Here is a 23,412-nt window from a genome sequence, read left to right as displayed (position 1 = left end):
CCACGGCTGAGACAGCCGGAGGAGTCGGGGTCTCCCCAGGTGCCCACAGACAGCTCGGAGACAGCGCCTCCTGGGGCACGGGTTCCCTGAGCGAGGCGCTGCCGGCAGGAGCCATGGGCCTTGGGGACGCGGTCTCGGGCACTAAGGTCTGAGTGGGGGCCCTCCGGTTCCCTCCGGTTCCTGCCGTCTGGAGGGCAGTTGGTGGTGCTCCGTTCCGGCGCAGAGAGCGCAGTGAGGCCTGGGAGCCTGGGGTCAAGGGCAAGGAAGGTCAGAGTTCACTAAAGTGGAGGAAATAGAAGAGGGGCAAAGGGAACCGTGGCCTCCTCAGTTTCCTCCCCCCTGAGCGTGTCTTAGTGGGGGGAGCCCATGGATGGGGAGGAAGCTGAATGCTCAAGTCAGTTATGACTTGAACGCCACTTACGATCTTCGCTTATTTATTTCCCAGCTAGTGAAAACGTCGTGATCAATCATTTGTTCCAATTGAAACTGTCAGAAACAGGATCCCTCGTGTCTTCTTCTCCGTCTTGTAAATTCAGAGGACATGGATCTGCCCGGCTCAGCAAGCACGTGCCAGCATCTTCAGCGATCGGGGGCAGGAGGAACTATCTAGATAGAGCTTAGCAAGGTAGGCGTTTCTGTGATTCTTGTCTGGTTGTTTTTAAGTGTGCTTAGCACATTCACCGCTTCTTTTCAAGAAAAAAAAAGCGCCACCCTGAACACTAATGGAAGGAAATTGATGTTTATTTTAAAAAATTAAAGAAAAAGACTGCTTCCCTAAAGTCTTACCCTCCAAGAGAAAACAGTGCAGGAGAAGGTGGAGCAGAGGCAAAATCTGATAGCAAGCGCGGTGGTAGTCATTGCATTGGTTGTCGGGGCAGTGTCTTATTTCTGTCTCATCTCCGTGACTGTCTTTTTGACGAATGGGTGGGAACTTCAGGGACAGTAGGTTTACAGGGAGTAAACTTAGCCACCTGATTCTGTTGACATTAATCACTTCAGAGGTTTTAAGTCTCCAAACAATAAATTGTAGTTTTTCATGCAGACATAGTATCTTTTTCAGGTCCTAGAGTTTCGGTGTGTGTTTTGTAGATTTTTGATTCATGTTAGTACAGCACTAAGGTTTAACGTGTATTTGTGCCACACAAGTGTGGTGGTACTTACAACCTGAAGATTCCATTTGTAAAACAGAACTAAAAAACTCAGTGAAGAGTTATTTCAGACTGAAATGTTTTAAGTTTATGAATTCAGTGCCCGATTGTACCCCAGTTTGTTCTGCTTGCCTCTACAGAGATGATGAAAGATGAGAATCATGATTGGGAAGGTGTCCAGGACAGTCCGTTTTAGAAATTCCGTTGTTGTAGCTTGCTGGAATGTGTTTCAGCTTACCAGTTAAAATAAAAGCACAATTAAAGTCAACTCTATTAGGGAAGGGTGGCAGGAATGTGTATAGTGTATTAGAAATGTGCAGTGTGTCTGTGTTTAGCCAGTAGACCCAGAATCAAGAATCCTTTGGTAGAGTTGTTCTGGAACTGGGTGAACACAGGAATTCAATCCCATTGCACACGAAATGGCATCTTTTACATAAAAAAGACAAATGATCACCCTTTGTAAGAAAGATCTCAGTTCCTGGGGTTCTGCTGAAAGGCCTGGTCCTTGCTTTCTTAATCATCCTGGAAAACAAGAAGTCACCACACACCTCTAAACTGAAATTCCTAACCTGAATTATTGCACATTACAGGCATGGATGCCATTAGCCTTTCCCCCAAAGGCCTGCCAAAGGGAGATCATTCACTGCAGTTCCTCCACCCAGAAAGGGACACTGAGTGCTCAATTTCGAGGGATGGAGTCTTATTTATTATGATTATTCCTTAAGTGTTCCACTCCGCACTTCCCTTCAGAGGGCCCTCACCCCTCCACGTCCACGCCCGCGACCAGTAGAGTGGCTGTCCACCTGCTCCTTACCTAAGCACCACGTTTGGCTTTGGGTTTGTGGAAAACAGGTTGATCTTAGACCCATCGCTTCATTTTACATCCGCTTGTCAGTTACACGCGATTGTTTCAGCTGACGGTTCACCTAATGGAAGGAAATGAGCCATCACCTTGTTCCCAGTAGCACCGTATCGACAAGAACATTTCACCTGGTTTTTTCTCTTCTGTTGAGACCTCTTATTTTAAGAGAAATGGTTTGGAATCGATAGGTGCGTTGGCCTAAGTCAGTGTGAGTTTGTGGCGTGCAGTAGTTATGTCAGTGGCTGAGGGTTCTTTTAGCCTCTGGTGGAATTTAATTGCCTCCTGCCCTTTATTTCTTCACCCACTGGGTTCATTTCCACTGACTTCTTTAACCCCCATTATCATTTAGTCTTGGCTGTGTATGAATTTCTTCCTTGTAAGAGTTATGGATCATTATTGATCAAAGAAAGCAGTCGATTGTCATTTTTCACAGGCAGGTACTTTACTAACCTCTTTCAGTCATTAAAAAAAAAGAAGAAAAGGAAGCGAAAGGAAAACTGAGTAAGAAACTGATTACAGTTAAACCTGGGGGGTAAACCGATGACTGTGAAAACATGAAACCTTTGTGACATAACATAGCATCCTTTCGCCCCAGACTAAGCTACGTTTCACGATAAACACGGGCAGTTAGCGCTAGGATCCGGACACCAGGCTGAGATGACTGTACCACCACGCAAGTCAAGGTCTGTGTTTATTCTCAAGTCAAAGTAGGTGCAGGTTGGTGACGGCCATGGACTTGAAAGGCTGCGGTAATGTTTTTCTGCACGAAGCTGCCCATCCCCGTGACTTAGGGTACCATGGCAGGAAGTCACCTGGTACTGATTTTTAGAGTCTAAGTCTGCATCTGCCTGTAAGTGAGTTTACCTGGATGGGAGGATTAATTTTTTTCTTCTAAACTGGAATTCAGTCAAATAAATCTGCTCACCCTTTCTTTTTGTTTTCGTTACAGTTCTTAAAAAAGAAAGGAAATTCTACATTTCTTCAAAGACTAGAACGGGGAGGTCCGGTCACCGTGGCGTCGCAACTCAGGGTTAGTTGAAATTTTCAGATTTCAAAAACTTTTTTGATTCTATCAACTGTAGAGGGCTTACATAGAATTGCCCCCGTCTTTGACCACTTGGGTACCTTTAAAGTAGTAAGCATGCCCACGGACACCTAAGATGAGTGAATGTGTAGTAAATAAAGCCGAGGACTGAAAATAAAGATTTTTACTGAAAACCTGTTTACGTCATGAGCCGGTGTCTTCTCCGGGGACTCAGCCGTGTTTCGGTTCTCTCTGCAGAAAACCCTGCTGGACATTACGGGGAAGCTTCAGAGGTGCTCCCCGCACTTTGTTCATTGCATCAAACCCAATAACTCGAAGCTGCCAGATGTGTTCGATGACTTTTACGTGTCAGCCCAGCTTCAGTACATCGGGGTCCTGGAGATGGTGAAGATCATCCGGCACGGATACCCCGTCCGCCTTTCCTTCTCGGACTTCCTGTGGAGGTGAGTTTTTCTCCTGTGTCTGCTGCTCCGGGTAACGCGCTGACGATGTTGGAACACGGTTCTTCTGTTTTCTTTCCTGGCGTTCCTTTTATCCTTTACATTCTTCTCTCCTGAGTAAACAAAATGCTCTGGGAGACAGTGAAATGCTCTGGAGAGGCTCAGATAAAAAGTTGCTGAACATACTCGATACCTTGGAAACAATGTTCACGTTCCCTTAAATTTAGATTTCCTTGGATGTAAACATTTATAAAAATGTGGCACATGAGATACCCCTTCCTTTATATCTATGGACAGAATATTTTTTACACCAAGAGTTGGCAGACTGCACTCACGGGCCAAATCCAGCCCACCACCTATTTTTGTAAATAGAGGTTTGTTGGGACACAGCCAGTGAAAATAATGAGAATGTCTGTTTTTAGACAATCAAACAATAAAAGAGAGTGGGGGAAAAAGAAACCAGAAAGTATTTAGTAATCTCATATCAAAATTATAAAATTTAAAAACAATACTGACATAACATAATATCTATCAATATTATAAGTATCACACATTTTGGTGCAAGTGTTAAAGTCAGCCTTCCCACCCCTAAGGTACAAATGATCTTTGGTTCAATGAGTTTAAAACCTGCCCATGTATGAGTTTAAAATAATAGATTCCCAAATTTATCCCAGCCCTTCTGAATGACAGCCAGCAGAAAATGGGGTCCACGGGCCCCCTGGTCTGTCTGCTGGGGAGGGGGACGGTGACACTGTCACCTGCCTTGCCTTGCTGGGAGCAGGGGCCCTCCAGCATTCCTGCTCATCAGCGTCACTGCAGGCTCGGCAGAACGCAGACTCCTGGGCAGCAGCTCCAGGGTTCCGGACTCACAGGTGCAGCTGAGGGCTGTGGATCAGCATCCCCCACCAGTTCCCGGGTGGTGCTGGCCTTGCTGCGTGTGGGCAGCCTTGTGACAACCACTGGCCTGGAGCCTCTGCTCACTGGAGGATAAAGCCTTTGTTTTGTTCTGGTTTCCCTGGCCGAGGGCTAGAAGTATGTGAATGCATCTTGGTGATCAAAGCTAACTTGCTGAGAATGAAGAGTCCCAGGCATTCACTGATTTACTGGATTAAATCTGCTAAGTTGTGAGCCTCCCCAGTGATCTGTGTGTACGTGTTTCAGAAGAACTGCTCGTGGGTTCCTACACTGGATGGGAAATAGGATTAATCTCATCCTATTTTTTAAAGTGTATTTGATGCATTTTCTTCAGTTTATTTTGTTAGTGTCTTAGAATCATAGAATCAAAGACACTTTGCATTAAAATGTCCCTCAGTGTTTCTCTGGTATAATCTTCGGTAGCTGCACGAATCTTCCTTCCTGCTGCTCCAACAAGCACTCATTTGAATTGTCCTCTTTTCCCATGGCTGTGTGTGTGTGTACACAACATTATACTTCATAATGATTAGAACATTTTTTGACCTTTGTTGTTTGTGTTTGTCCAGTTTGACGTATATGCTCCACCAGGAATTATCTGCATTAAAATAGTATATGCGGTGATTATCCTCTACGCATAAGTGCAGTTCCCCATGTATATGCATTCTTGCTGTGCTGTGGCCTCTAGGCAGACCCCTCTCTTATTCAGTCTCCATGCCTGTGCCTCGTGGGTGTTTAATCAATGTTTTCGGTATGAAGCTGGCACTAGAGACTAATGGTTGTTCAATTTAAAGTAATATTTCGGCAAAACAGAGACCACAGTTATATCATGTTTGTTTAGAAGATTAATGGGGATGGGAAATGATACTTTTGGGTAAATCTTTGCATTTCTTTAACCAGACCCTTACTGAAAAGGAGATGTGATTGCAGTGTGTCATCCTTGTTTGTAATTGCATGTCAACAGAAATGGAATTATTAATTTATTTCCGTGGAAATTTGTCATGATCTCTCTTAAATGAAGGACCCCAATCTGGAATATTATCACAAAAACACCGATCCATACAGAGATGATCAGTTTCTATAGAACTTGAATAAAACACGATCCACCGAACGTTGCATCAACATACAGCATGTTTATTCAGAAAGCTCTTCGGAACTTTGGAATTCCCCTGGGCAGCCAGCATCACCATATAAACAATGCCTAGAGGTGTCATGTAATAGAAGCTTCTGGTTACCAAAGTATCAGATAACAGTTTCTGTGTAAAACGTTTATTTTCTCTTCGTTATCACCTTCTCTTAACTGTTACAGAATAAAACCTGATCAAATTACTTTGTTTAGTTTACAAAAAGGAATATGGTTACTACGAAAATACTGGGCAAAGAAGGAAAATATGTCCAGTTATGAAGCAAGCACCGACTCATTTGAACAGCATGTGTGTTGCTTCTGAAGTCCGGCGTGATGACACGTGCGAATAATGGACCCGTCTGTGGAATCTGCAGGCGGACGTGATGATGTTGCAAATTTGCTTTCTGGAACCCTGGCTTTAATAACTGTCCATCATTTTGAGGCTTCCTAATCAAAACTGGAGAACTGTGTTTGTCGAGAGATCCTATGTTGATTAAAAGAGAAGTATTCTTGCTGAATTCCTTTTCCTAATAGCACCAATAGCTTCTGATGATGTGGATGTCAGGGCCTGTCTCCGTGGCAGGAGACTCTCCAAGGGTGGGTGCACAAGGAGGAAGGAAAGGAGCAATCACGCTAAATTATTATGTGCAGATCATGGTATGTCACTGGACTTCAGGCTATTGTTGACTGAATTGTTCCCCCACAAAACCTTCTGTGTTGGAGCTGGAACCCCTAATGAGACCTGTTTGGGTCTATAAGGAGGTAATTAAGGGTAAATGAGGTCATAAGGGTGGGGTCCTGATCCGATAGGATTAGTGTCCTTATAATAAAAGTCACCAGAGAGCATGTCCTTCTCTGCTATTTGGGTCCTCAGTGGAAACTAAGGGGCCCGCACTGTGATCCTGGACTTCCCAGCCTCCAGGACAGTGCGAAAATAGTCTTCTGTCGTTTAAGCCTTCGGGTCTGGGGCATTTTGTTGTGGCGGCCTGAGTGGGCCGGGAGCCTGTGTTTGTGGATCTGTGCTTCTGTGGTGTCAGAAGGCCGCAGAGTTGGGCGAGCTATGCTGGGCAGCTTTGGCTGCTTTGTTCGCATGTTATGATACTCCTGTGCGGATGAGCCGAAGTCTAGTTTACACGCACGTATCACGTGGTTTCAAAAACTCCGTGGCTTTGTTCATGTTATTGTATCCTTTCCACCTTTTTCCTCCAACTACTCAGTGACGTTTATTGATATTTAAGATTCACTGAGGCATCCTCTCCATTGGAAAATCTTCATAAAATCCAAAATTGGCTTGTGTCTCTTCCCTAAGCTCCAGAGAGGCCTTGTGTATTAGGTTTATTATGTGCTCACTGGAACTATTCATTTACGTGCCGACCTCAACCACTAGACCAGAGGTTAGCAAACCACAGCCCGCAGACCCAGTCTGGCCTGCCGCCTGCTTTTGTATGACCTGCGAGCTAAGAATGTTTCCTACATGTTTAAATTGTCACATTTTAAATGGTTAGATACATACCTATGTAACAGCCTCAATTGTGCCTCTCTGCATACAAAGCTAAAATCTCTGGCCCTTTACAGAAAAAAAATCACTACCCCTGCTCTAGGCCGTCGGCCCCTTAGATGCGGGCAGGTAGCTCTCTAATGCTGGCTGGATTCCTCAGTTCGTGAGGATTTTCTGCTGGCACTGGAGAAGGCAGCTCTCACCAGCACGTTCTGTAGAACATGAAGTGCCACATGCAACTATGAAGGTTTCTTTCTCTTTTACATCGCATTTGACTGCGTTTAGAAAAAGTATACCTCAGCTCGAATCAGCTCTGACTCGGGTCTTTTTTTCATGACAGACCCTGGGGTTAAGGAACAGCCCCGCTCTAGAATGTGCTCTTTCTGTGTCTGGGGGAGAAGAGACATGGCTGGATGGCTGTCACAACTTCTGCTGAGATGCGGCATTTGTCACTGTCTCGTATTCCGTTGGTTAAAGGCGGTCCCCTGGCCCAGGCCAACATCAGTAGAGTGGAGAAGTGTCCTGCTCACAGGAAGTACTGCAGAACGCGTGACAGGGTGAGGCTCTGTGCGCGGGACTTGTTAGCAGGTGCTGTGTATCAGAACACTCCAAACCCGAGTGGCATGAAATGGCAGCCTGTTGCTTCTCCCTGTTCTGTGGGTTCCCTGGGCTTCGCGGGGCGTCCTTGCCTGGCGTCCTCCGTCAGTTGCAGGCATACAGCAGAGGCTGGTGCTAGCTGGGCCCAGTGCACAAGGCAGCTTCTCTGTTCACGTGTCTGGTGCCTGCATGTTCCTCCTCAGGGTCTCTCTCTCCAGCAGATCAGTCTGGACTTCTTACCTGGTGGCTCAAAGTTCCAAGAAGCAAGAAGATAAACTTGCAGTCCTCTTAAAAGCTGGGCCGGGAACTGGTGCCACATCACTTCCCTTCTGTCTTACTGGTCGAAGCAGCCGCAGAGCAGCTGAGCGCTCTCCCCTGGGAGGAGGCCATCGGCATCGGCCGGCTGTGGGACAAGCCACCGCATCCTCTTAAAGGGACAACATTGCAGGTGACTGGGAACAATAAGAATTTCCCACATACGTGTACATGAGTTCGGAGTGTTGAGTAGGGTAATGCCAGCGTGGCTTGTTTTTTTTTGTCCAAATTGTGGAATTGAGGGAAAGGGTCATATGAGGCCATGCTGAGGAAAAGCTTCTGAGGCGTCTGCAAAGTGCCCTGTGTTGTGCTCACGCTGCCATCATTTTCAAAGCTTTCCTTGATCCCCGGTGTGCTTGAGACGTGATAATTCCCATGGCTTTTTAGCGGCCAAGGCCGTGCCAGACCTTGGTCCTGTGCCTGTCTGCTCCTCTCCGGTGCCGGCCTTCCGCGTGTTCCTTCTCTTCCAGACCTTGCGGGGACCTCTTCTGGAACCTAGCTGTGGGTGCTGGGTGGCAGGCTGCGAAGGGCCGCATGCGTCAGCCGTCTCCGGACTTGTTTGTGGTTGGCCGGGGGTGGTGGGTGGCAGGACAGCATCTCCCCGGGGAGAGGTGCACCCGTTACTGCGGTGCATTCATTTGGAAGAGACAAAGGGCTTGTTGAGTTGGAGCAGCTCGTGGACTGGTGTTGTGCTTGGCACGGGGAGGGCCGTGATCTGCGTTTTGAGACTGTTACTGGATGAGATCCCCCTTAGAAAGAGTTGGAGCCATTCAGCTTGTTTAAATGACACCGTTGTTGCTGAAAGGTCAGGCTGTGAAAGAACACAGCCGTGATATTAAATTGGGTGCGAGGAGAGGGATGAATGCAGGCACGCTTCAGCTGATTGGGTTAAACTAAATGGCGGTGGCTGCCCAGCGAGGCAGAATCCCCAGGTACTGATCTGGTTTGGAATCATCTAAAAGTTTTCCTTGTTCTGTGGAAGTGAATCTAGTTAGTGTCAATACATCTTTTACAGAAACGTGAATTAATCAGCTCAGGAGCTATTAAATATTCTAATTTGACTGGCAAAGGGTGCATGTTCTTCGGGGTAACTTTGCCAAGTCTAAGCATATTCTTTCTGATAAAACCACTCTGCTGGGGTGGCTGATTGTCGAAGGTGCAGTGAAGTTCGGGAGGAAACAGGGTCTGCTGTGGCTGTTCAGTGACACGCAACGGAGGAAGGAGGAGTGGAAGCAATAGCTTCTCGCGGGCATTTCAGTGTGAGCGCGTTAGGCGGACCTTTACCGGGAGCCTGCCCTGCTGCTCAGTGGATTATGAGTTACGCATCCCCCACCACCTACTTCGGGCGTCTGTGAACTTGTACAGAAGCCCAGGCGGGAAGCACACAGGCTGCAGGCCACGGGGCGCCGGTGCACCTGCTCAGCCCCACCGTGGCGCCACAGACAGCGAGTGAGTGAGCGGGCGAGGCGAGCTCTGCAGACTTTGTTGGCGTGAACAGAAGGTGGGTGGTTTTGACCCAAGGGTAGCCAGCGCTTTATCTAGTCCCATTCGTCCTCTTTCCGATAGCACTGTAGGGGGGGGGTTCCATGGAAAAGGGGGCAGATAATGAGAGATGACTTTGACGTTTGCTTTTGTACGTGTACCATCCAGCTTAGACCCTAATCTCTACCCTAGGATGCGGGGTCACCTCCATGACAGCATCCGTGCATTCACTCATCGCCCCCTTCTCCGTCATTCGTTCATTCACTCCCACTTTATACAGGCACGTTGCTGAACCAGAATGCCGTTGTGACTTGGAAAGTCACTGTCAGCAGCATCTCGGGCGTCGTCACAGGGTGGCCTTGTGCCCCCGCCGTTCCTCAGGCCCTGAACCTGCACCGAGCGCTCATGATCCTGTCCTCACGGTAACCCTTTTAGGTAACTACTCTCATCACTCAGCCCTTAGTCACTGTGCCATTAATACTTCTCGCCCTTTGCGTTAAGTTTGCCGCGGGTCGGATTCACCAGCGCTGACCGAGCCCTGGCACCGCGCGCCGGGCTCTTCACAGGCCTTGTCTCGTTGAATCCCCGCCGCTTCCCCACGTGCTGCGTTCTCAGCGGCGAGCCTGCTTTACTGCTGCGAAAACTGCCGCCCCGAGGAGTGAGGAGCTGGTCCTAAGCCTCACCCTGTCCCTGAGGGAGTTTTAGCCGCTCCCCATGCGAGGGCTGTGCTGACAACGGCCCTGCTCCGAAGCCCTTGCTCCGTCTGCTTGCTCCACTCCGAGGGCAGTCTCTGCATGCGTGCTTGCCTTTCACGCCTCCAGGCACAGCCGCGGGGTGCCGGGAAGGCACCGGGATGGGGACGGGGCCAAGAACCCCTGGAGAGTGCTGAAACTCAGCGCCGGGCCCTTCACACTGGATCAGATTTGCTCTGTTTCCCGAAAAACAATCCAGTCAGTTTTGTTGAATTTCCTGGACTGAAGTTACTCCCTAGCAATCTTGCAAATTCACGCAGTGGTGACACTGCATCAGTGGTGCATCAAGTGTGACCTCTGAAAAATTAGCTCGGAGAAGAGTAAGAAAAGTGTTCCTTGAAAACGGAGCACTGCATGCTTTCATTTAAAATAATGCAAGAAATGATATCAAAAAGGCCTTAGTAACTTTCTAACAACCTCAGGAACAAGACCCCAAACTGACCAGACTAAGTGATTTAAACATAACCCCACGTAGGTAAGCCTTCACTATGAAGCAGTGACAGCCCAGTGATTCGCCAGGAAACCAGGCAAGAAACTATTTTTAACATGAATTCAGTGTTTTGACAGTTGTATTTTATTTGTAATGCAATTTTGGTAATGCATGAAAAAGTCAGTCTGTAGCATCCTGAATCTTACTGTTTATCATTTGATTTATCTGGGCTTCTTCCCCACATCCGTCTACGGATGCAGCTGAATGTTTTTAATTATATCAGGCAAAACATAATCCCAAAATGACCCTGCTTGTAGGGCCAAAGCAATTTTAAATAATTACCTGTAAGTTACTTGTTTCACGACTTAGAAATTGTTTGATTCTGTCTCTAGCAAGTAGTGTGATATCATGTGACCGTTGGTAGCTGATAGTTTTCATTCATGACACCTGCTTGATCCTGGTAACTCAGGCGTCACTGGGACCTTGGAGGGAACCTAATCAGTACCCTTTACCTTAGCCGATTCTTGATCAAAGTGAGAAGACAAAATGTTCAGAGTGTCCTCTTCCTTGTGCACGAAGTCTGGGTTGAAGCACGTTGCTTGGTGTAAGAGGCAGGAGTGTCTGCTGATGGAATCCCAGGATGCGGCGGGGCTCCCCCCGTGCCCACCTGCTGCAGACGGCGTGGGCTCGGGTGACCCTCCCCGTGGGGGTGCTGCTCGGGCAGGGCTCGGAGCGTGCAGAGCGAAGGCATACGGCGATTCCTCTGTGGGCAGTTTGTTCTCAAGCAGCTGAGAAGTCTGTTTTGTTCCCTCATTAAAATTCCCAATTAGATTAGTCAGTCCCTGACCTCCCCTCCTGAGCTGTGAAGGACTGGAAATGGGCTGAGTGTCACCCTGCCTCCATCTCTCAGGAAACGTCAGGAAAGAAGAGGAAGTGTCCTGGGCCCAGTCTCTGCGTTGTCTTGCATTCAGAACGAGCGGATGCACCCAGAAAGCCTGCAGATGACAAGGGCGCCTCGGCTCCTGGGGGGCCATCTGTCTTTCAGAATATTCTTTCCCCGTCTCCACGAGCACCCACTGCTTCTTCATGTATCTTTCTGGAACCACTGAGAAGCAACACAGATTTTGTACCCAAAGATCCTGAAGCGGGCCAACAACACATTACTTTAATTGATTTCAAGGCCACTCTGTATTCAAGACTGTAAATGCATTTTATTTCCATCCCAAACCCCATCCTGACGCATTAGCCAGCAGAGCGCAGCAGGGATTCTGTGACCAGAATAAATGAAAATATTAAAACAAAAAAGCAACTCAAATAATAAAATCCCAATAGCCTAAATATTCCCAAATTTGACTATAAATCTTTTCCCGTTACTAAGTTCCCAGTGAGAAATGAAAGGTCAAAGATTAATGTGTCTTGTAAAGTCCAGAGATACTCGGTTCCAAAGGAATTGAAATCCCAAATCTGATTATGTTGCCTCTCTGAATTAAATGTCCAAAATTCCATATGCAGAAATTAAATGCCTATTTCTGAATCACCCTTTCCGTGTTTGTTACTTGGCTCAGAGTTAGCTAAAGGTCCAGACATCGGGGTCGAGCTGGGACCCTTCCGTGTAACAGTCCGAGCAGTTAGCCATTGTGCTAGTCTGGTTGGGCAACATAACAAAATACCGTAGACTGGGTGGCTTCAACAGTTGGCACTTACTTCCTCATGGTTCTGGAGCCTGGGAGCCCAAAACCAAGGTGCCAGGGAGACAGAGAGAGACAGAAAGCCCCTGGTGTCTCTACTTACAAGGGCAGCAGGCAGACCGAATTAGGGCCCACCCTCACAACCTCATTTAACCTTAATTACCCCCAGAGGTTCTGTAGACAGAATGCTGTCACACTGGGCATTAGAGCTTCAAAACACGAATTTTTTCTGGGGGGACACAAGCATGCAGTCTGTAGGAGGCGCCTTACTGACGGGACTGATTTAGACCTCGCAGGTTGTGTTTAGTCAGTGCCAACTCTCTCATCAACTTTGCTTTTCCAATGAGTAAATATTAAACATTAGATGATCTGGGCACTAACTTTGCACGTACTAAATGTGGTTCTCTGTCCCTGGCCTCTGGAGCAGCAAATTATAGACAGAATTATTCTAGAATCTCGTATTTTATGTTGCCAGTGACAAGGGTGATCATGTAGTATATTGACCAAACCAGGATATGTTTTAGAGTGAAATGCGACGCTCTTAATAATTTTGACAGGAAAACCGTATAAACTAGGCCTGTCCCTGGCAAACCAGGACATCGGTCACCTGAACTGTCTTTACCCTGCACTTATTTTCCTGTGAGTTTCATCGCACAGCCCTGCCAGGAGCCTTTCATCTCTGTCGTTCCCAGCGGACTGCGAGCTCTGTTAAGGAAGACCTGCTACTGTGTGCACGCGCTAGGTGGCCAGCAAGTTCCGTTGAATTTAAGACGGGAGTAACGCTTGAATTTTCTGTATGGTTTTATAGTTGAGCTCTGCATTGTGCATCCACGGTGCAGCATTCACTGGTACCCTCTGCAGGATGCATTAGTGGGCCAAAATGGTTGTCATTCTCTCACCACCTTAAAACGTACAGTTTCATTTTGCCTAAATACTTCCATTTAAGGGTAGCCATTTAGACTGTAGTGCAAGATAATGCTCCCAGTCTTGCCTTTGGCATAGTTTAATAATAATAAAACAAATAATAATAAATAATAAAATAAGGTTTCTATCTTGAGCAAAAACCAATTTTGGAATAAAAGTAATTTGTTTTATTATTAGGAAATCTTTGCTTTTTAAAATCCATGGTTTTAACAATAGGGTAATGACAATATGTTTTTAAACTTTAAACTAATATGCTTACAGAGCTCTCTCCATTTATGACCAAAAAATCCCAGCATATTTCTGTACATATTTCTCAGCTATTTTCTTCACAGCTGTCAAAAATGGGGTAACTTATATTAGGAAGGAACTTTTAATATATTCAAAACAATGAAGCTTGCCGGAAAATGAATCATACACAGAGTGACCTGAAAATTATCAATGCACGTGGTGAGGGACTCAAAAAGAAAATGCTTTAATAGGAAGGAAGAGCCTTCTCAGCAACTGACAGATGGTTAGAGATGGAGCAGTGTGACTTTTTCCAGCTCTGATCATCGTCGCTCTGAAAATCAGAGTCCCACTCAAGAACTGGGTACCAAATGTGGCAAAATTATGTCCTCCCCACCCCCCCCTTTTTTTGAAGGAACTTCTATTAGATCTCTACAAAGCTCAGGGACAGAGTGATCAATTATAACTTAGATTCCCCAAAGCAATGCTTCCTTAACAGGAAAGTAATACAAGAAAGCTCTGTCTATACCTGTTCCATTAGAAATGACCCACACGTCATTTCCAGGTGGACTTTTATAGAATCATCAGGAGGAGACTTACTGAACACTGTCAGTCCATGGGCTGTTTTAAAATCTGCTAGTCTTGTCCCAGTGAAAGGTGCATTTGGAGCAGGTGTAGACACAGGGAGATTTATTTCCTATGCCCAGTACGCCACATCGTCAAGGCCGACCCTGACACCATAATCATCTTCCCACACTTGAATTGAACAGTTCAGCACTTTCGATCCTTCCACACAATGACCTCTAATTCTCTGTGCTTGGTCATGCACATTCTGGTAACAGGACACGCATTTCCCCCAGCTCCTAGCCCAGTACCCTTACTCATGGCAAGTGATTCACGTCCCAACGGCAGCCTCTTCTATGGGTCAGCTGTGACTCTTGCTTCACAAGCCCTCTGGCTTCACAGCACAGGTTGGATCCTCTTGGTGAGTGACAGCACATGCTCACTGAGAACGGTTCATTGCCACGTGCTGTGCTATCAATGCAATGTCAAAGGCATTTTCTCCTGTTCCAACTCTTGGTTACTGGAATAGAAAAAATTTTGAATAAAGGAGTTTGATCCTCCCACTCCACCATCACATCTTCTCACAGCCTTACCTAGATGCAGCCTTAGTGATAAACACCAGTCTCCTGTTACAGGCTGTGTCCCCAGCACCTAACACAAGGCCTGGGGCAAAGTCGGTGGCTGGTAATTAGGCTGTTGCTATTGAAGTAATGAAGAAAGCATTCAAGTCATCACTGGGAATTCTCCAGGGAATGCTTTGCCTCCACTAATGTTCATAAGTTCTGTTATTAAACACACACACACACCCCAAGCATTCTTCAGAACAAATTCTTTAAATCAGTGCCTCTCAACCATGGCAGCTCAGTAGACTCTTTAGGATTAAATATAGATATATATTTTTTGGGTCCTGGGCAAGTAGATAAGGTTGTCAGCTAAGATACAGGATACCCAGTTAAATTTAAATTTCAGATAAACAACAAGTGCTGAAACCATTTTCCTTGCTTTTTTCCACCAAGAGGAGATATTCCTCTGGTGTTTACTTAACATGCAAACTAAACATCAGAAGAAGCGAGAACTTTGGTTTCTATTGTAGGCATCCAGGACAGAGTTTTTGTTAAGTTTCTCTGAATTCTTTTTATGAATGTGTATTTATTTATTTCTGAAAAAAATTTAACTGGTTTAATAAACTATGACTGGCATGCAATAAACTGCACCTGTTTTTTAGTTTAAAAAATGATGAATTTTGACATAAATCTACATCTGAGAAACCACTTCACAAATCAAGATGGTTAACATATCCATTGGCCCCAAGAGTCCTTATGCCCTTTGTGGTCTCAGCTTCTTACCCAGCCCTGATTTTTCATTCCCAAATGAGCGTTGATGCTTTTTGTTTACTATAAATTAGTTTCAGTTTCTAAAATACTTTGCAAGTGGAATCATAGATTGTGTACTGTTTTTTTATCCGGCTTCTTTCGGTCAACCTAATAGTTCTGACCTTTAACCATGTGCTTGTGTGTTAGCAGTGGTTTGCCCAGTAGCATTCCTTTTGAATGTTCACTCTGCTGATGGATATTTAGGTTGCTCACAGGGTTTGGTTATTACAAGTAGGGCTGCGTGAACACTCGTGTACATATTTTCATTTTGGGGTGGCTTTGGGAGTAAAAGGAGAGGAGTGGAATAGCCGAGGCATATGGTTAGTATATGTTTAACTTTTTAAAAAACTGCCAAACACCTTTCCAAAATGGTCCTGTCATTTTGTACCCTCACCAGCAGGGTATGAGTGTTCCAGTTACCACGTCCTCTCCAACGCACGGCCGTTTCATTGCGACCTTCTGGTGGATGTGTGCTCGCATCTTTCTGGGAGTTTACTTTGCATTTCACTGCTGACTAGTGATGTTGACCACCTTCCCATGGACTTCCTTGCTTTCCATACATCTTCTCTGGTGAATTTTCTGTTCAAATGTCTTGCCTAATTTTTCACTAGGCTGATTGATTTTAAAGTTCTTTATAGATTCTGAAGACACGTAAGTATTAAACATTTAATTGGCAAACATTTTTTCCAAGACTGTGTCCTATGTTCTGCATTGTGAAAAAGATTGCATAGACTTCGTGTTGATTTTTCTTTAAATTTTTGGTAGAATTTGCTAGAGACGCCATTTAGGTGTGGAGGTTTTTTATTTGGAAGGATTTTAAGTATGAATTCAATTTATTTAATAGTTCTTGGGATATTCACTTTGCCTCATTTTTGGTTGGCTTTTAGTGATTTGTAGTTTCTAAGCAATGTGAAACCTTATTTTCTTTTCATATAAATTTCATATAAATTTCCCTCTACTTGTTGAAATTGCATCATTGATTTGATGGTGAGTTGCCCACATTTTTTCAGTATCCATTGGCTTGGAATCCAGGCAGTTCTAAACCCAGAAGTGGGCATTGGTGCAAACAGAAACAGCTCCAAGAGGCACTCTCTACTCCAGGCACAAGGGGCAGGACACGAAACTAGTAAAGCTCCAAGCATGTGGAAATAGACTGTTTTTCACTCCTCCATTCTCTCCCACCTCCCCACAAGCAGTCCTATGTCAGAGGGCCCACGGGCACCTAATTCAGAGCAGTGGCCCCAAGAGGGTGGATGAACCCCTGTTGATCTTCTCTCTTGCCTGTCAACCTGCATCTCAGTCCCAGGTGCAGACATACAATGGGGATGGGTCATAAAGCCCCAGACTTCAGGCTGGAACACAGGGAAGTGGAGACTCAGGGAGCAAGAAAGCGCCAGTGAGACTGAGAAGGAGGGGAGCTCTGGGAAATGACACAGTCAGGCTTTTTATGAACCCATAGCTCCCCTCGAACTATGTGTGTATGGACTATGTACGTATTTCACCTTTTTTTTTTTCCAGTTTATTTATCCTTACAGACTATTTTTAGAGCACTTTTAGGTTCACAAAAAATTGATTGGAAACAAAGAGAGTTCCCATATACCCCCAGCCCCCAGGCATGCACAGCCTCCCCCACGGTCAGCATCCCCCAGCAGAGCTGTACATTTGTCACAAGAGATGAGCCCATGCTGCCACGTCCTAGTCACCCAACGTCCGTGGTCTCCGTCGTGGTTCACCCTTGGTGTTGTACGTCCTCACCTTCACTTTCCAAGTATATTTTGCAAGATGATTGAGTAATTTGAGTGTGATAGTCTTAGAGAGGTTTTCTTCATATTTCTTGTGCTTACAGTTCATCAAGCTCCTTGGACCTATGAGTTTACAGCTTCCATTGAGTTTGGAAAATTTTTGTCATAATCTTATTGAGAATTTTTTCTTTCTCACCTTCTGTCTCCTCTCACTTAGACTCTACAGTTACGTGTCAATTAGATGCTTGAGTCTGTCCCACAGATCGCTGATGTCCGTGTTTGTTCTGTCTTTTCCCTCAGTGTTGCAGTTTGGGTGGTTTCTGCAGCCACGTCTTCAGGCTCAGTCATCTTTTCTTCTGCAGAGCCTAATCCGCACTTCATCCCATCCTGTGCATCTTTTGCTCCAGTTACTGGAATTGTAATCTCTAGAACTTGGATCTTTTTAAAATCCTTCAGGTTTTTAATATGTTTAATCTTTATTTTAGTGTCCGTCTACAGATTCCATTACCTGCCATTTCTGGGTCGATGTCGACAGATTAACATTTCACATTGTTCCCCTTCTTTGCGTGCCTGGTAATTTTTGATTGGTTACTAGATATTACAAATTTTATTTTTTCATGTGATATGTATTTTTGTATTTCTATAAATATTCTTGAATTTGGACTTTGAAACGATTAAGTTACTTAGAAAAAAAAATTTGTTCTTTTGCAGTTATACTCACATGCTTTTTTAGGTAGAGGCAGATCAGCATGTAGTCTGGGCCTTTTTATGTTGTGCTACAGATGCAAAGCAATTGAGTCCTCTCTCCAGTGCCCCGTGGTGTGGACTTTTTCACTCTGGCTGCTAGGAAGGGCCTTCCTCACTGCCCGCCTCTGCCCTGGGGATGGTGTCCTCCCCTCCAGCTGGGCGGTTGTTTCCCTGGTCATAGGCAGTGTATTCACATGTATGTGCTGATCAGTGTTCTGCGGCAGACTTGGGGGGCTCTGAAGGGCCCTGGAACCTTCTTTCTGTGCAGCTCTCTCTTCTCAGATTATCTGCTGTGAACTCAAGCTGCCTTGGCGTCCCCCACCCCCAGGGCCATCTCCTCCACTCAGGGAGCTCCTCAGGCTTCACTTGGGACTCCTTCTCAGGCCTCAGCCAGTGCCTCCCCTGGATGGAGGAGGCTGGGGCGGTCTTAGGGCCCTAGCTGACTTGTTCCCTCTCAGGGGTCACCAGTGTTCACTGTCTGAGAATCCTTGCTTCATGCGTGTTGCTTGGGTTTAAGTTGTGTAAGGGTGGAGAGTACAAGTGGTCCCTATTTTTTATTTTTCATATTGGTTTCCTACTGGATGGTATTTTACGTATTAATCATTCCTGGGTTGTCGTGTGAGCACCGATAATCTATTCTCACAGCAGAGAACTTCCTAAAATGATCCTATTGTTTGAAAGCTTGTATTTTTTCAAAGGTCATTTTGATAGTTTGGATGGTGGTACACGTTTCTTCTTTGCTCTTCCAATTATGTATACCACCTTTGCCTAAACAGACTTGTATCTCTGTGTAAAAATGAACACAGAGCAGCTGGTATTTTATAGAATGATGATGCTAGACAAGAGTTTGGGTGGGAAGTGGAGGCGGACACTGTATTTGTTTGAATGTGCATGGGATTTTAATTAAGCTAAAATTAAGCACGTTAGAAATTGTCCAGGAAGTTGATGACTTTTTCCCTATTTTTAGGGAATTCATGGATTGGAAGCTTCTATGACCAAAATGACCAGAAATGCATATTTATGTGCAAAGCTTTGAATAGACTTATGAGCTTTCGGCCCCCTACCCCACATGAAAAAATACTTTGACTCAAGAAAAAAAAAACTTCACCTGCTTTGCCCCCAGTGAATTTTAAGAGTTAGTAGCAAATTTCCCAATTCTCTGATCACCAGTGCTTTACCCTAGGGAAACCCTAAGACATAAAAAAAAATAATCCTTAAGGTATTTCAAAAATTAATACATAACAAGGATAAAGAGATGGCTTTTTAAAAAGTAACTTTCACTTACATTTCTCATGTGTTATCTCGTAAATATTTATAACCATTACCTGCAAATATTGCTATAATCATTTATCAGACATTTAATAGGTCATTGAATAAGGCTCAAAAATTAGGATTTAAGGAAACACTTCTGGCCTTTACGTGTGTTATCATCATTCCATCTCAGTGGTCAGAGAATATATATATATATATACACACACACACACACATACACACACACATATATAGCATATACAGTGTTATATGTAATATACACTATATATATATATTTATATATAACTAGCAATAATTGGTGTTTCAAACAACAAACAAAAAACCAGAGTAAGACAGGGTTTGAAAGGTACAAGCTGTATGTATATCTTACATTCTCTCTTCAGGATTCCCATATATTATTCATTCATTTAGTTAAAAAAATAAAGTCTTCATGTGAAGCTGCAGATATGTCATTCATTGAAGTATTTAAAATTAAGAAAAGTAGTGATCGCACATGAAACCTAACAAAGTACAACGTTCCATGATGGCTGTACTTTATTTTCCTTTAAAGATTATTTTATTTCTTGCCCTTAATCTTACCCAAGTGCCCTCTAAAGACCTGCAAGCTTGAACGCTCAAAGACATCTCTAGAAAAGTTATTCATTGGCGTTAGTGCGGAGTTCCTGCAAACTGCCTGAGGTCGGGCTACGTGTTAAGGATGCAAAGATGGGTCTTGCCCAAGCCTGATGTATCTCTCAGTTCAGCTGAGGGAAGAGATGCCTGAGACGCAGTGGTACCAGGGTGTTGTCACAGCCTAGAAGTAAAGCCTGTCATCCCGTCAGAAGTAGTGCCTCGAAGATTCTCGAGCAAGCGTGAGAAGTAAGCTCATTGCAGGAGGTGATGGAGGAAACCTCAGACTTGGAGTGAGATCTCAGGATCTGACTTGAATAAAGGGAAGGGAGTGAGAAGCATCCTGAAGTGTTTGGGAGGACTTTCTCGTTGCAGCAGCATAAATACATCAGAGAAAACGAAAGCAGAGAGGAAGGCAGGAATGACGTATCAGGTGCAAGACTTGGAATTGGTCCTGTGGCTAATAGGCATTAAATGTTTAAAACTCGTGGGAACTCTGGTCAGAAGAGTTTCTGCAGCAGAGGATCAGAAAGGAGGAGCCCAGGTTCTCTGCTGTGAAATTAGAGTGACCCCCTGAGGGTTCCGGGTGGAAGAAAGACTGTGCAAACTGAGGTGTGAATGAGAGAGTCAAGAACTTTTCAAAGACACAATGAGAAGACAGCCAAGAAGAGAAAAGATGGACAGGGGGGTGTCAGATCTCCACAGCCTCTAAGGAGCACTGTAGAGAGAGTCACCCTTAATGCTGGCCAGAAACACTCCCGAGAAGGTGTCGGTGAGCAAGACACTGCACTTCCATGCTTCACATGGCAGGTTCCCCATGAACTTCTGAGTGTCCCGATCTCGGCAGGTGGCAGCTATGACACCGTGAGAGGGTTTTCGGGGGCACCTGAAGTATCTGCAAGAGTCTGGACGAGACGCAGAGGGTGTGAGGACTCCACCAAGGTCGCGGCTCACGCCCCGTCTCCGTTGGTAAGAGATTGCGGCCCTGAAGGCGGCCCGCGCCTTTCCACAGCGGCACGTGTGCGGTGCGCCACGTATCAACGCGGGTTTAAGCCTGATCCACTTTGTCATTTTCACTGAAGTTGACCCACTCAGCAGTCCTATTTTTAGATGAAACTTGGATAGCTTAAAAATGGTTTTAAATAAATCAGCCACAGGCTTCTCTTAGCATCACCCAATCTGAAGGTGCGGGAGAAGACACACTTGAAGAAAAATGGGTACTTTAACATTTTTAAAAAACAATCCAATGAATAAGAGGAAAAGAGTGCTCGTGGGTAACCGGTGAGACCCTCCAGGGGCCTGGAGCGGTCTGGAGAAGGAGTGGCCGTCGCCAGTCCCCCGGCGTCACTGGCTCCCTTCGCCCGGGGCCGACGCTGCTAAGGTGACCGGCGCCGCTTCGCTGCTGTAGAGTGGGGTCCGTGCGAACCGGACAGGGACGCCCACCTCCGCTGTGCTGACCAGGCGCCAGTCAGACAAAAGTGGCCAATTCCCCTGGATAGAAGCTAGAAATAAAAACAAGAAGTGAATGACTAGGAAATTGTGCTTTCATTTGATCACTAATATGCTGTGTGATGGTACAATCATTAATTTTTATATACTTATATAAAGGGCTGGTCACTGGCAAAACAGTATCCCTGAGTTATTATTAAAATAATATTAAATGTTAAATAGCATTATTTAAGTATTTTTGCTTTAAAAGTACATATACTTATATATAAACACTACAGATTTAATTATATTAATATATAAAATAATATTTAAATAACCAAAAACATTTTATTTTCTCCCACCTCCTCTCATTTCTGCTTTCTTGCCATCCCTCCTTTAGTCATTCAACGATAGCTTGTTGAATGGTTTCAGTATACCAGGTACTGTGGGATAAAAATATGGATGGCATAGAATGTTCTCTGCTCAGATGCTAGGGACATGGAAGCCGGCAGTGAGAGTGAGGAGACAGGAGGATGCAGGCAGCATCTGGACCAGGCAGGGGGCTTCCCGGGAAAGGGGCTCCCAAGATTTCCCGGGGTACGTGACATCGAGCCGATTCTTGAAGACCACTTAGAGTTACCCAGAAAAGAAATCAAAGAGCAGTTGCCACCCGTCACCCCAAGCACGTGCAGAAGCACAACCGCGAGGGAGAAGGGTGAGTTCAGTAAAAGTCAACGTGCAGAAGCCCGCTGGCCGGGAGATGTTTAACTCAGAGAAGTCAGAGAGGACCACGTCGTGAAGCCTGTAAACGTCCAGGACCGTGTGCGGAAGGCGGGGAGCCCCTCAACAACATCGGAGAAATTGTGAGAGTCTGACAAGACCGAGGTGCATGTAGGAGAGGATGGAGTCCAGTCATTGAGAACGAAGTGGTTGAGGCTTCATGGCATGTACTTAACTGAGATGAAGAGGATATAAACTTGAGAGATGTTTAGGTTGTGAAGTGGTCAGTACGTGCTGATGGACCAGTCTTTCCAGACTTCCAGGTGCCAGGGAGGGAGGTAGATAGAAAGTTGACCACAAATGGGAGCATATGGGGCAGGAGTGGGGAGTGGAATGGGTTGGTCCTGAGGTGTGCTTGGGACATCCAACCTGCCTGTCCAGGGGCGATTCAGCACATTGGTGTGACGTTCAGGGGAGTGACTGTGGTGTCTTACATACACAAAATTTTTAAAACATTGGCTTATAAGAGATTGTTACAGTCTTGAGTACATTTGCTGCTACTGAGGAAGACATTCCGGGAGAGGCAGGAAGCAAGTGCTACTAAAAAAGCACATACAATGGTTAGAAGGATGGAGGAAATAAAGTGCAGGGTGGAGACCGGGAATGTGTGGGACAGGTGAGAGGCAGACTGTTTCAGGGAGGGAGATGCCAGGGGGTTCGTATGCCACAGAAAGATCAAGTGATACGAAAACAGAAGCATCAGGGGAGAAAAAGCCCCGAAATGCAGCCACTGGGTTTGCCTGTGTAGATTTGTGAGCCACCTTGACGTATGATGTTTCCACAGAGTGATGCTCACAAAAATGGAAACTGGATTGCAGAGGCGGGAGAGTGTACTGGGATGAAGATGTGAATTGGATTTGATTATTTGTAGAATGTCAACCCATCCCTTGCTAATTCTCGATTACCCCATCATACCGTGGTAAAATTTAATTTTCAAAAAGGTAAAATCATGACTGGCATATAGATATAATCTAAACACACATCAAATATTCTGTTCACCTCCTTATGTAAAGAGGAAACTAGAACTAGTCAGATGTTAAAACTAGATTTTATTCACAGAGATGATCTTCTCTATGGGCAAAATTTATCGGTGCTGCCCTGACAAATGTCATTTCTGTTACTTTGGACAAAAGTTATCTGCACATTATCAGTTTTCTGTAGTTTCAGTTCTGTCTCTGCAGAGCTACGAAATTGCCTATTCAAAAGCAATCAAAGATGATACCTCCATAAAATTAGGTAATTCCCAGGGGTCCACTGGATAGCACCCAGCATTCTTGTGAAAGGATACCCAGAGGCAAGACCATATCTTGTCGACCATTGTGTCCAGGACCAAGCAAAGTGTTGTACACCCGTTGGTCTTCGTGGTAATTGTCAAGAGAGGGAGTGTGAGAGCCAGAGGCCATGGGAAGCGGAACTCCGCAGCGTGCACTTTGTCACGGGTGTGCGGTGTCTC

The 23,412-nt window shown here is 45.4% G+C and overlaps 1 protein-coding gene across 1 annotated transcript in view; it reads left to right on the top strand.

Annotated features, from left to right (window-relative positions):
* LOC140696223 (unconventional myosin-XVI-like) overlaps window positions 1-23,412 on the top strand; it is a 211,129-nt gene that overhangs the window by 91,376 nt on the left and 96,341 nt on the right. The window contains 3 exon segments of the mRNA XM_072960641.1: window positions 446-615; window positions 2,960-3,040; window positions 3,293-3,498. Coding sequence (XP_072816742.1) covers window positions 446-615; window positions 2,960-3,040; window positions 3,293-3,498 — 457 coding nt within the window.

Source organism: Vicugna pacos, chromosome 4 (assembly GCF_048564905.1).
Source record: "Vicugna pacos chromosome 4, VicPac4, whole genome shotgun sequence".
NCBI classification, from domain to species: domain Eukaryota; kingdom Metazoa; phylum Chordata; class Mammalia; order Artiodactyla; family Camelidae; genus Vicugna; species Vicugna pacos.
This window is presented reverse-complemented; position numbering and strand designations above follow the sequence as displayed.